The 13814-nt window shown below is 56.1% G+C and overlaps 1 protein-coding gene across 1 annotated transcript; it reads left to right on the forward strand.

Annotated features, from left to right (window-relative positions):
• The first annotated feature begins 100 nt into the window (after nt 1–100).
• DEF6 (DEF6 guanine nucleotide exchange factor) lies at nt 101–10698 on the forward strand. Its single transcript, XM_062509457.1, has 11 exons — nt 101–220; nt 3981–4121; nt 5571–5756; nt 7177–7404; nt 7484–7630; nt 7807–7915; nt 7995–8293; nt 8715–8881; nt 9087–9285; nt 9671–9761; nt 9994–10698. The coding sequence occupies exons 1-11, from the start codon at nt 125–127 to the stop codon at nt 10200–10202; spliced, it is 1872 nt and encodes a 623-aa protein (XP_062365441.1). The 5' UTR covers nt 101–124; the 3' UTR covers nt 10203–10698.
• Nucleotides 10699–13814: the final 3116 nt, after the last annotated feature.

Raw genomic sequence — 13814 nt, forward strand, 5'->3', positions numbered from 1 at the left:
GGGGCCCGGGGGGTTCCCGGGGCGCCCCGAGCAGGCGGCGCTCCCGCCCCACGTCCCGCCCGCCCGGGCGGCTCCAGGAACCGGATCCGCGGGCTCGGCAGAGCCACTGCCGCCGCCGCCAGCCATGGACCTGCGAGCCGAGCTGCTCAAATCCATCTGGTACGCCTTCACCGCCCTGGATGTGGAGAAGAGCGGCAAGGTCTCCAAATCCCAGCTCAAAGTGAGTCCCCGGGGAGCTCGGGCGGCCCCGGCGCACGGATGGAGGGTGGGCAGCGAGCGGCGGAACGAGTCCGGGGCTGCTTTACATCCCCGCGGGTTTCCACGGAGAAATTGTTAAATATTAAGATCAATAAGATCTTGTTGTTGCCTCCACGCTGGTTCTGGTGAAGTTCTCAGGCTCTTTGGCAACTCCCTTTAAAAAAAACGGGTGAGGGAGAGTTCATGCTCAAATGTTTTTTTTTCTAGATGAAAATGATAAGAAATCTAAATTTTAATTATCAGATTTTTGTGCTTTTTATGGCCAACTAAGAGCCCAAACTCTTTTTGCGTTTTCTTGCTTGCCGGAGCACCTGTGTTTCTACTTGCTGAGCCAGTGGGTCAGGAGGTAGGGACAGGTTGCTTTTAAACAAAAACTCCTCAGTGGTGTGGCCAGAAATAACACAGCACTTTTAAAAACTCTCCCCTTTCCCCTCTCCCCACTCTTAGCAGCTTTCAGAGGGCTCATGCCCTCAGCCCTTCATCAAACCCATCATAGCTTTAAAAACCTTCTTGTCTGCCCCCGAGGCCAGTGTTGCTGGAACACACCAGGGAGCCCCCTGGCTCTGAGAATAATTGCATTTTCAACCTTTGGACATGGTGGGAATATGTTTTTTTCATCCATTTTGGTTCTTGGGCTGGCACTGGGGTTGGAAATGCTGGTTGCTACCAGGGTCTGAGATGAGAGAAGAGACCTGAGCAGAAACATGCTGAGCACTGAGAGGTATTGCGTCAGGACTTGGCAGCTGCTGCCAGTCTGCGAGCCCAGGTTTGAACCACTGCAAAAAGACCCCCTTTTCCTCTATTCCCTCTATTTATAGAGCTTCCCCAAGACAGACTGCAGGGAAGGTGCTAGACTTTGGGAAGGGGGTGTGTTTTGCCCCAGAATTAAGAGTTTTGTTGCCAGAGATCTGGAGGAGAAGCAGCAGGAGGCAGATTCTTCCTGCTCAGCCTTTTTTGCAGCTCAGAGCCTTCAGCTTCCCCCCAGAACTCGTGGCATGTGCCCTGAGAGCCATGCTCACCTGCTAGAACTGTAGAAATAGCTGAAGGAATTAAGGAAAATCCTAAAGTAGGCCAGATCTTAATTCGGTTTGCTAATCCTTGAGAGGGGCTGCTGTGCTCCCTTCACAGCATCCCCTGCATCACTGAGCCTGGCCCAGGCATGGGATGGACCCAAAATCACCAGCAGTGCTTGTCTTGAGAGATTTTATCACCAGTGACAATGCTGAGGCCACAGTGATTCTGATTTTAACAGCAGTTTCATGGACCAATTCGTGCAGGGTCTGCAAACCGTGGTGCAGGGGCTAAGGTGATGCTGGGGATGGCATCTCTGAAATGGTGCCATTACCCAGGGGGACACTTCAGAGGGGAAGGAATGTTCTCCCACACACCTTCAGTGATGGGATGGGTTGGTGGCAGGTCACTGAAGAGCAGAGCTCAGCTCTGAATGACTTTCCCATTGTCTCCAGGTCAGGGAGAGCTTGTTTCCACCCCCAAAAACACTCGAGTTTGCCTCAGCCTACACAGGCCAGCCGCGGTTCAGTGAGGAAGGAATCCAGGGTCTCGCAGCTCTGAGCAATAAAATGTTAAAGCCATGGAGCCCTATCCATACTCGTGCACGGCTGCTGAGCCCTGCCGGGCTGTGCTCTGCTCCCTCACCCGGGCGTGTTGCTGCGCGAAGGGTCTTGAACAGGGGTGGGAGAGACACCGGGTTTGAACCTAGAGGACAAAACCAGCTCCAGAGCTGGGTGGGAGCGTCCTGGCAGAGCGGGGCTGAGCTCCGGCCACGCTCCATGCAGTTGCTGTGAATGTGTCGGGGTTTCCAGCGTGAAGGTGCAGCTGTGGGAAGCCGTTGGGCTCCTTGCAGGGGCACTTGTGCGCAGGCAGGCGCGGTGTGCAGATGCCGCTGTGAGTGTAGGTGTGTGCGCACAGGAAGGAAGGACAGCTTGCGGTCGGGCGCTGTGCACTCAGCGAGGTCGGGTGGTTTGCTCCCAGCTCAGGCACGCCACTAGCCTTGCTCTTGGGAAGAGTTGTGCTCTCAGTGCCATTGCATTCCCCTCCCTGGCTGGGCTGGAAGGGCTGTGGATGCGGGATGGGGTGTGGTCCTTCAGTGTGTGGCTGGAAACACCGAGGACTGTGCTGGTGCTTTTGGGCACCTCTGCTCATGGGTCATGGGTGTGACAGCGGTGGGAGAGGGTGGAGAACAGAAACAAGGCTGGTGCTCAGAGGACTCCAGGGCACTAGGAGGAGTCAGGCAGACCCCTGCCCCCCCCGGCTATGCCCTGTATGCCACGGAGGAGAGGTTGTACCAGCAAACTGCTTTCGTAGCATCCCTTTCCCCTGCTGTTATTCTTTTCCTCCTGTCACTATTTCAGAGCTTGCAAGAGTTTCTCTCCTATCTCCAGTCTCGCCACCATTGACCAGGCCATGGTTTTCCTCTCTGTTTGTCAGTGACAGCCCTGCGAGAGGAGGGGCTTTGGGTCACACAGGAGGGGCTCAGGGTGTCCCCCACGGCCAGGGTCACAAGTGAGACCTCACAGGGCTTTTTAGGGATGCTCTGGGAGGAGGGGCGAAGGATGGAGATGAGGACACACACTGGAAACAGAATGATTCCCAAACTTTGAATTCATCCTGATGGATTTGTTATCGTCCTGGAGGATGCCAATGATATTCCCAGGTTTTTCCACTGCTGTGTGGACCCTGGGGCTGCACTAAGCCCCAAAAGGCACAGCCATAGCAGCAGTGCTCGGGGCTACAGCCCTGTTGTGCGAGCACAGGGTGGAGTCCTGCTGATCCCATTGGTCCAGAGGGTGGAAAAGAGAACGAAAATCTGGTCGAGCAAGAACTGTCTCCAGCTGCAGCAGCCATCATGGCCTCAGGCGGCTCCTCTCCTGTGGGAGGAAATTTCCAGCCTAGCACAGAGGTGCAGAGATGCTGTTCCATCTCCACCAGCCGTTCTCTTGAACCCTTGGCTTGGCAAGCTGCATTGGCAGATCCTGGTGCAGTGGGGAGGTGTCAGTCTGGGACACTCGTTTAACCATCTCCTGCTTCTGGGACGTAAAGGCAAGGAGAGCACCACCTGCCCAGCATCACAAGCTAGAGATGCTGGTGGTGCTCATGGGCAGCCTTGCTCCAGGCTTCCCAGCACATAGAAAATCCGTGAGCTTGTAAACATGCTTTATCTGGGGGGATTTGAACAAAACGGGCTGTTGGCGAGTCTTGCTGAGTATTTCTGAGGATGGTGTGTCTCCAGATCTCCACTGTCTGCTTCCATTCCAGACAAAACCTTTGCTTAGTTTCTCACCAGTCTTTCCTATTTTCATGTTTCCATCTTTCTGTGCCCCCAGCAGACAGTGGCTGCTGCCAGGCTGGGCCATGGTTGTGCCAAATGCATAGCTTGGGGTGGCTTATCAGCTCTTCTAGATCAGAGCGACTACTGTTTGCTCTGAGATGTTTGAAACAGCCCTTTCAAGAAAGAAGTTCCTCATGTGCGAAGAAAAGAAACTAATGTGGAAAAATCCTCGATTTTTTCATGTTTCTAAATGACTCTCTAAGTCATTTACATTTGGAAATTATTCCAAACCCAAACCTTGACTCCATGCTGTGGCTGCTGGGAGGTGATACTATGCAGGGCACAGTTCCCTGTGAGGGGGTGGCACCTTGGGGATGTGCTGGGGCAGGGCTGGAGGTTGTTCACCTTCTCACCACCCCTTGTGCTTGGCCAGGTGCTGTCTCACAACCTGTACACAGTGCTGTGCATCCCCCATGACCCCGTGGCACTGGAAGAGCATTTCCGTGATGACGATGATGGGCCAGTGTCCAGTCAGGGCTACATGCCCTACCTCAACAAGTACATCCTGGACAAGGTGAGTTCTTTGGTCATCCCCTAGACCTGCTGTTCCTCACATGAGGACATTGAGGTTCCTGAGAACTCCCCTTAGCTCTTGGAAATCACATGCCTTGGTGGGTGGAAAGAGGGTGCAGAGAGATGGGGACTGCTCAGGTGAATGCCAAAATGAGTGAGAAATGTTTAATACTCAGAGTCTCCCTGGCAAGGATGAAGTCATCCCTTTGCGTCATGGCTCTGGATGGAGCAGCTTCTCTGCCCACATTTCCTGAAGGGCTCAGAGAGAGAAATCAGCCCCTTTTATCCTCTCTCCAGCCATGCACAAATTTGAGCCATGCTCAAAATTGCTCATCTGGCAAAGAGGAGAGGGAGGAGGATGAGGTGCATGCAGGAGCAGAGTTGGGGTGGACAGGAGCTTTTCCCTTTTTTCTGCAGTTCAAAGATACCTTTGTCTGGCACAGCCAGAGGTTGGTCTGTGGGTGCTGTTTCTTCCAGGCATGTGAGGAGAGGAAGAATGACTGACAGCTTTCTTCCACTGTGTGGTCACAGAAAGGGGCCAGAGCTGGGTGCAGTAACTCTTCGCTCTTCTTGTGTTCTTGTCCCTGTGCCAGTCTCCATCCCTGTGCCCATCTTTGCCTTGCCCAGAGCTGGTCAGCAGCTGCCCAGCCTGGTCCAGCAATACTAATCTTGGCTGCAGGGATCTAGTCTGCAGCAAGCAAGGGCAAAGCCTTCCCCAGCTCCCTCAGCCCAGAGCAGGAGCTGCCCAAGGTCAGCACAGCCCAATCTCCCCATCACCCAGTGGCCAAAATCCTTCCAGTTGGTTCCTTCCCACGTGGTTCTTTGGGAGGTGATATTTAAACCCACCTCTTCTGGTTTCATAATAGCTAATAGAATCTCAGAGGCAGCCTGAGAAGAGGGAAGTGGGTTTTCCTAGTAAGAGAAGCTTTTAGCTTTTGTACTTGAAGGTTTTCCTCCAGCTTAGCTGCTACAGGCCACAGTTTGCTCCTGTACCGGTGGTGCATGGCTCACACAGCTGGGACAGGGCACCCAAGGACAGCCAGAGCTCCTCTGATCCCCATCACAGTTCACCCATCTGCAGCAAATGTGGTGCCTGGGGCAGCTCCCAGTGCCAGGACACAATTAAAGAACAGCATCAGGAACGAGGCTGGTGGAGGCACTATTCCTGCTGGCTGCCTTCAGGCCAGCACTTCACTCCTCACTTCCTCTTTGTGGTTGAATGGGATAACAAGAAATCCCAAACCTTGGAGGTACTGGGAGGTGGGCTTGGAGGGCTCCACATCATCCTGCCTGTGCTGCACCCCAGGGATCCTGCTGGTGCTGCCAATCACCCCATGCTTCTCACTGGACAGATTTTAGGAGTGAGGGTTCTTCTCCCCAACACTTCTTCCCCCAGAACTCCTCTCTGTAGCTCTTCAGCTCCTATTCACCCCCTGACTCCTGCCTGCAGGTGGAGGAAGGTGCTTTTGTCAAAGAAGACTTCGATGAGCTCTGCTGGACCCTGACAGCAAAGAAGAACTACAAACCTGACCGGAATGGGAATAGTGTTGTATCCCACAAGGATGCTTTCAAGCTCTGGTGTCTCTTCAACTTTCTGTCTGAAGACAAATACCCTCTTGTCATGGTGCCAGATGAGGTAGGACCTGCCTCTCCTCCCAGCCCTGACCTCCCAGGTCCCAGGCTCCATGTGTTGGCAGAACCCCATCTGTGGGTGCCACATCCCACTCTCTCTTCCTGGCATGTCCCATGGCATCCTGCAAGATGTGGTGTTCCAGGGGATGAGAGGGAGGAGGCTGAGGATGGGACAAGGGGGCTGTCTGCCCTGGACACCCCCACTGTACCCACAGCCACCCCCACTGCCCAGGGAGAAGAGGGAGACTTTAGAGGGGAGACCCCTTCAAAGTGCTGCAGCCTCTCCTGCCAGAGGGGAGTGGCAGATCAGACCTGGCTGTCCCTCTCCATGGCCACTGCCACCCAGTGCTCAGCTCCTGCCCAGCATGAAGGGTGTTACCACCTTCATGTTTTTGTGCCAGCCAAAGAAAAGCCTATTGCAGTAATCTCTAAATCTCCAAATTCTGCAGCATTTAGGGGGGAATGTTCTCCCTTTCTCTGGGGCCAGATTAAACCCCCATGAGAAGGGGGGGAAGATCTAGGGAGAATGCACAAGTGTAAAGGCAAGTGTGGCCTCAGCAGAAGGAGCTTGTCTGTGCAAATGGCTGCTGTTGCCTTCTACACCATCAACCTCCTGAGATCAGCAGAAAAGTCAAAATTAAAAAAAAAAGGAGGAGAAAAAAGGCAAGAAGCACCACGCTGCGCAGACAGTAGGAGGGCGACCGCACTTCCTGTGCCCTGGGAGAGGTGTTTCCTGTTCCCCAGACCATGAAAAACTGAATCATCCTGAGCAACTCCAAGCCTTGCCCTTCTCACAATTAAATTACATAAAAAAATCCAGCTGGGTGCAGGGACCCTGCTGTGTGTCACCTTCCTGCATGGCTCCCTGCAGTCACCCACCAGTCTCAGTCCCCAGACTGTGGGCAGAGGAGAGCTGGCAGCAAAACTTGAGTTGGAATAAGTCTTCCCCACATCATGTCAACCACCTGGACTCTGTTTATTTGCGATTTTAAAATTATGATCATCTCCACAGGGACCTGTCCCCCTGCTCCTCCCCAGTGATTTTTGGAAAGTAGTGGTGCTGAGCTTGCTGTGGCTTTGAGACATCAGTCCTTGAATGGGGTTCAACAGTGCTGGCCTGTACTGCCTTAGGCTCTTGACTGCTACAGAGTTTTCTTATTCTGCAGACAAACTAGCCAAAACATTCCAGTTTGGGGTTAAAAGGAAGAACCTCCCAGTAGAGGTCAAACTCTAACCCAGTTCCAGTCTCCTGAGCCAGCCTGCTGCCTGGAATGCCTCAACCATCAAAAAGGGTGATCCTTCTGGGATCAGGGTCCTGCATCTCCAGGCTGGAGAGAGATGTGACCTTGGGGTCTCCAAAATGGGTCGATGGGGTGGGGACAACTCTGACTTCTTCCTGTCACTGAGTGTCCCCCTCCCCACAGGTGGAGTACCTGCTGAAGAAGATCTGCACAGCCATGAATGTGGAGCTGAACTCCTGCGAGCTGGAAGATTACCTGTCCCAGGAGCCACAGGGACAGGGCGGACTCACGGTCTGGCAGTTCCTGGACATGGTGAACTCAGGGCGGTTCCTGAGAGGCATCGAGCAGGAGGCCATCAGCATGGCCGTGGAAGAGGTGTACCAGGAGGTCATTGAGGATGTGCTCAAACAGGCAAGGAGCCCACATATTCTGGGGCACAAGCTCCATCCTGCTCCCACCCCGTTTTCATCTCCATGTCTCTTGGGTGCAGGGCTACCTCTGGAAAAAGGGCCAGCTGAGGAGGAACTGGTCGGAGAGGTGGTTCATGCTGAAGCCCAGTGTCCTGTCCTACTACATGAGTGAGGAACGGAAGGAGAAGAAGGGGAGCATCGCATTGGACAAGCACTGCTGTGTGGAGGTACAGCAAGGGCCATGCTCAGCCTGGGGACAGCAGACCCTTCAGACCTCTAGAAGGGAGACCCAAGAACACACAATTTCACATCCATGAGCGTGGCAGAGCCAGTCCGGTGGCCGAAGACAGGGGGATAAGGTGAGGTACAGGGGGTAACACCGTGCTGTGTTCTCTCCCTGCAGGTGTTGCCAGACAGGGATGGGAAGAGGTGCATGTTCTGCGTGAAGACCTCGTCCCGCACCTACGAGATGAGCGCCTCCGACACCCGGCAGCGCCAGGAGTGGACACTCGGTTCGTACCCACCCACACCCCTTCCCCATCTTCCCTAGGGCCCCTGCATGTCCCCACTGACTGCGCCCTCCATCTCCAGCCATCCAGACAGCCATCCGGCTGCAGGCAGAGGGAAAGAAGTCCCTGCACAAAGACCTGAAGCAGAAGCGACGGGAGCAGCGGGAGCAACGAGAGCAGCGCAAGGCGGCCAAGGAGGAGGAGATGCAACGGCTCAAGCAGCTGCAGGAGGAAAAGGAAAGGAAGCTGCAGGAGCTGGAGCTGCTGAAGGAGGCCCAGAGGCAGGCAGAGATCCTGCTGCAGGAGGAGGAGCAGCGGCGGAGGCAGCAGCACGAGGAGATGCAGAGGACCCTGGAAATCCAGCTGCAGGAGGCTGAGCAGGTAGGCGCATCCCACATAGGCTGTGGTGCCCACAGGGTGGGTGCTTCCTTCTCTTCCCCTTGCGCAGGGCAGCCCAGGGGTTTGGATGCACAGTACTGCTGTCACCCATCACCTCTGGGCTCTGTTGTGTCTGAGATCCCTTTGAGCAGGAGATGAGGACAACCTGCCTCAAGGGGCTTTAGCTGGGGGACAGAGAGGTGAGTGCTGGTGCCAGGCTGGACAGGGAACCCATTTCTGACCTCACAGCCAGCACTGACTCCAAATGACACAGCCTGTCTCCTGAGCAGGGGAAACAGCTTTGCTTTGGACCTGTCACCATGGGCTGCCCCATGCTCTGGTCCACTCCACCCAGTGGGCCTAAGTGGGCTCTGGAGACACTGGTGGTGGCCTGGCCAGCTGATGGCTCCTGTCCTTGCCACAGGCTCGTGCCTCCATGCAGGCAGAGATGGTCCTGAAGGAGGCAGAGGCAGAGCGGCAGCGGAAGCGCATCCTGGAGCTGGAGGACATGCAGGAGAGCCTCCAGGAGGCCCTGCAGCAGGAGGTGAAAGCACGGCAGGACGAGGAGGCTGTGAGATATGCACAGGCCAGGTAGGACTAGGGCATCATCCCTCCCCCTCCTTGGGCAGCCCCGCTCCTAGGGCAGCAGCTGGGCATGGGGATGGGCTCCCCAGGGCAGCTCAGTGCTCCCGGGTACTGGGGTGTGTTGGTGACTTCCCAAGATGCAGACTGGGACAGGGAAAGCTGGTGGAAGGAGCGGCGGGGGACATCCTCACTTCTTGCTCTTCACTGTCAGGCTACTGGCTGAGGAAGAGGAGAAGCTGAAACAGCTGATGAAGCTGAAGGAGGAGCAAGAAGAATATATCATCAAAACTCAGAGGGAGAAGCAAGTCCTCAAGTTGGAGATGGAGAACAAGAACAAGTGCCTGGAAGAGGCACAGAAGCAGCTGGAAGAAGTGAGAGTGAACAGGCAGCGGGTGGACCAAGATGTCATGGTGAGCATCATGTCCCTGCCACTTCTCAAGGGACTTTCCAGCCCTCCCAGAGTCACCTCCATACTGGGGAGGACCAAGCCGGAATTGCCCTGGGGGTTTCTGAGCCGTGCCATGTGCAGGCACAGCGTAATGCAGTGGCTGAGACGGGACAAGCGTGTCCTGCCCTGGGGACAAAGCACTGGGTCCAAAGTGATGTTGACAGTGGGAATGTGTGAAGTGGGGAGGTTTGGAGGGGGAGCAGCACGTCTAGAGGAGAGTGAACTGAGTCTCCATCCCAGAGGGAACCTCCAATCCAGGCTTACTCAGGGAAGGGAAACCCGTGCCCACGGTCCCAGATCAGGGGCAGTGGGGCACTGGATCACCCCTTTCCTCCATCCCCTGCCAGGCAGCCCAGCAGAAGCTGCGACAGGCCAGCACCAACGTCAAGCACTGGAACGTCCAGATGAACCGACTGATGCACCCCATCAGGCCAGGAGGTAGGAAACCAGCTGACCACCCTTCCCTGGACCTCCTGAGTGCAGCCATGTTGGGGCTGAGCCCAGACCCCCACACATCTTCCCCTTTTTGGGGGCATCTGGTGGCTGGAAGGACACTCAAGAGAAGATACTGCAATGCCTCCTGCAAGCAGGGACTCCACAAACCTTTTTCTCAGCTGAACAGTCAGCTTGAGCCCCAGGTAAACAACTCTCTTTTTCTGTCTACCCCCAGACAAGCGAACAAACTCGAGTGGAGTCTTCACTGGCTACCCGCCCCTTCTGTCACGGAGAGATTCTTCCCTCAAAGTCAAGCAGAGGGTGGAGGATAAAGGCAGTGACCTCGTGAGACAAAATAGCAAGGAAAACGTGAGCAATGGTGGGAACAGCAGCATGTTGCCATCTCCAGATGCGGACACCATGGCCACAGAGCCCACCAATTAGCCCACCAAGATGGCAGAGCCCAGCTGGGAAGGGCAGGGCTCAGCTTGTCCCTCCAAGTGGATGGTCAGTGAAGCAGTCTCTGGATGGAGCCGAAGTGGGGACCAGCACAGAGCCTACAGGGGACTGTGTAAAGCAGAGGTGCTCCCATTTCCATCAGTAAAGGGCTGCAGCCACCACTTGCCAGGAGGCTCAGGAGTGCCCAGTGCTGGGGAAAGGGCAGTGGGACCTTCTCCTCTGGACTGCTGGACTCAACTCCTTGTGCTCTGTTTTACACACTGTACTAAAAAAACGCCGCTGATGGGTCAGGACCCCGTGGCCCAGGGCTGCAGTTCCCCCTTAGTTTCTACAACAACCCTTCTGCATCACTCTGTGCTCCAGGGGCCTTGCCACCAGCCAAGGACACCTGGACTGACCAAGCAGAGCCTTCTTGTCACTCCCACACCACACCAGGTCCCTAACTACAGCTACCACTGTGGTCCCTGGCAGTGGTTGTTAGTACTGGAGTCACTTAATTAGCAGAAACTAACGACGAATAAAGCTTTTGGAGCTGCTGGCCACAGACGTCTTGCCCCACACAGTAGTAGTCCTGCAGGCACCAGCCCTCTTTCCTTGGCAGTGTGGGGTTTGGATTCCATCTGTGTTAAAGAGCCCTTTGAAAGGAATCAGCCACAACCTGTGGAAAGTGGTACCACCACCAGATTTTGGGTTGGTGTGTGGAGGGCTAAGAGGGACACAGAACAAAACAAAAAAAAGCCCTACTAACACACCGTCATTTGGGTTAGTTTTTCAAGCACCTCTGTATAAACACAGTGCCAGGCACCTGTGGCTTTGGGGTGTTTATAGTCTGGGGCATAGAGCCACGGTCGCCTCTGGAACAGGCCCGGGGAGCAAGCTCTGCACCTACTCCGTCTCTGCTCTCAGATGAGCCGAGTTCATTGGGGAGATTATGATCTGTTTCCTCCCAAGCCTCAGAACGCCGCTGCCCCCGGTCTCACAGTGTTTATCAGTTCTTCTCCACCGTGGCCGCAGGGGCCCCGGGACAAAGCCCTCAGTGTGCCCGGAGTGCGGCGTGGCCCTGGCCCAGTCCCACGCAGCCGCGCTGACGCATGGCGGGGGCACGGGCAGTGCACGGGCCGCGGGTAAAACGCATCACCGCTCCCCCTTCCCTCTGCGCTGGGACACAGCGGGCTGGCCCTAAGCCCTGGGCCGTCCCCTTGTGGGGTCCCTGCCTGCTCCGCACCATCCTGGCCGGGCCACTTGGACATAGGATCCCGCCACTCTGCACGGGTTTTCTGGGCAGTCAGCCCTTCCCAGCTCTGCCCTGAGGCTGGGCTATTGTCTTCTATCGCTGCGCCAGGGGGCCGCGGTGCGAATTGCTGCGGGAAGAAGGGGGTCAGTGCCGCTGCTCGGGTTCCTCAGGCGCGGAGTCAACCACGGTCCGCCGCCATATTGTGCCGCCCTCAGGACGCCCCGCCCCCAGAATGCCAGAGGCAGCGCCTACACTTCCCATGAGGCTCCGCTCCCGCCGCGGGGCGCAGTGCGGGCGGCTCCCGGCAGGGGGCGGTACGGCGCGGAAGGGCGGGGCCGTTGCCGTGGTGACGCGGGCGCGAGGCCCCCCCCGGCGGCAGCGGCGATTGGCCGCGCGCGCGCGGGGTGCGGTGGCGTCAGGGCGTGCGCGGTGACGCGCGGGACGGGGGGTGACGGAGTGGGGGGGGTTGACGGCACGAGCGGGGCCGAGCGCGAGGTGAGCGGGGCCGGGGGAAGCGCGAGGGGCGGGGGGCGTGAGGGACCGGGGCTGTGAGGGGCAGGGCACGTAAGGGACGGGGGGTGTGACGGAGAGGGGCTGTGAGGGACGGAGGCTGTGAGGGACGGGGAGTGTGACAGGGTTGGGGCAGGGGGTGTGAGGGGCAGGGTTTCGTGCGAAGGGGACGTGGGTGTGAAGAGCTGGGGTGTGAGGGGCGTCAGTGACTTTAGGCTGCAGTTCCTCTTGGGAAATCAGGGGAGACTGAGAACGGAACATGGCCCACACGGGAGGATGCTTAGGGGGACATTGTGCCTGTCTTCTGTGCCGGGGGGGGTGGTGGAGGGGGAATTGGCTTTGGTACTGAGGGTACCAGGCACTGAAGGAGTCTGGAGCTGGAAGGAGCAAAGGCAAGAGAATCAGGATGGACCTTGTGCAGAGCATCCAGTGAGGGGCTGCTCCAAGGAGGAAGGATTTGAGAGTCCTTTCTCATCTCTCTTATCTGCCCATTCCACACCCTCCTTCCCTGAGATCCCAGATGAAGAACATGCTTGTGGGAAGGAATCAGATGTGCTGTAGTGTCCGGACAATGCCTGTCATGGTGCTGCAGAGGGGTCTGAGTGTTGGCTGCCCCATGAATCAGAGTCCCAGGGCTGGTTGCAGTGTTAGTCTCTAAAACAATGACCTGTGGGTTGAGGTGGCCCATGTCCCATTTCTTGTTTCTGCTCTACTCTCCTCTCCTCTCCTCCTGCCCTCTCCATGCAAATCCCTTGTTGCCTTCAGCAGAGTATCCTCTTCTGTACGAACATGCTGCAGGCTGAGGTGGGAGTTTTCCTGATGACTTGCCATGTGTCAGGCAGGGACAGCAGAGGAAGTATCCAGGTGGGATGTGCTGGCAGGTTCCCTCCATGCCCTGCTGAGCTGCTGCAAGTGTTGCCTTGTGTGTGGTGTGATGGGCATGTCCTGGCATTTAGCTGTGAGTGGAACAAGGTGAGCCAGGCATCTCAGATCTCTGGCAGCAGTAGCAGAGCACCCTGGTTTGCAATGAGAGAATGAGAGAGAGCTCAGGGTGCGATTTGTACACTCCCTGCATGTGATTCAGCCCTCACTGACAGTGTCAAGGCTAATGCTGTGTTACTGAATCAGGATGAACTTTATTGCTGCTAGAGGTGGGGAAAGCCACCTCCTGATGTGCCAGTGGGGCTGGAAGGACTTTAGTGTTATTCTTTGTCAGAGAGATTAAAGAGAAACTTTGTCAGGATTGTTTAGGAAAACTGTCTTCCATATTGGCGGGGAAGGCATGAGAAACCTCCGCTGTGAAAGTGAAGCTCCTGAGGGCAGATTTGTGGCCCCTCTGAGGCAGAGGCTGGATCCACACTTGGCAGAACTCCAGGCTGTCCTCAGCCCCCACCTCTAAACAAGGGCAATCACTGCCTTCAAGAGGATGTGACTTTGACAACACTGATTGGGAAATCCTGATGTGATTGATGCTGCAGTGCAAGGGACTTGGGTCGTATTTTTGGATCTCACACCTGTGCCCTTGTCTGGATGTGCCTTGATCCTGTAGGGAACACCCTCTACACTCAGGCTGCTGGGATCCTCAGGTTTTGAGGCAGGAGGTTCATGTTCTTATTTCATCTCTCCTGGGCAGCTGCAGCTGCCACTGCCGTGTCAGGCCTGGAAGGATGTGTGGCACTGGGGGTTCACTCTCAGCACAGCATTCACAGGTTGCTGCCGAGCTGTCCAGCCTGGTAGGGGCTGGTGATGCTGGTTTGTTGCTGCCTCACAAGTTGTCCCATGTCAAGGGCAGCAATACAAAATGGGGCTTTTCTGTCAGAGTGGGAGGAGCAGCTAAGCCTGGCTAATGTCAA

This window comes from Cinclus cinclus, chromosome 27 (assembly GCF_963662255.1).
Source record: "Cinclus cinclus chromosome 27, bCinCin1.1, whole genome shotgun sequence".
NCBI lineage: Eukaryota > Metazoa > Chordata > Aves > Passeriformes > Cinclidae > Cinclus > Cinclus cinclus.

Coding starts and splice junctions, on each gene's coding strand:
- DEF6 (XM_062509457.1), top strand. CDS start 125: ATGGACCTGCGAGCCGAGCTGCTCAAATCCATCTGGTACGCCTTCACC. Junction 221..3,980: donor TCTCCAAATCCCAGCTCAAA/GTGAGTCCCCGG, acceptor GTGCTTGGCCAG/GTGCTGTCTCACAACCTGTA. Junction 9,762..9,993: donor GCACCCCATCAGGCCAGGAG/GTAGGAAACCAG, acceptor GTCTACCCCCAG/ACAAGCGAACAAACTCGAGT.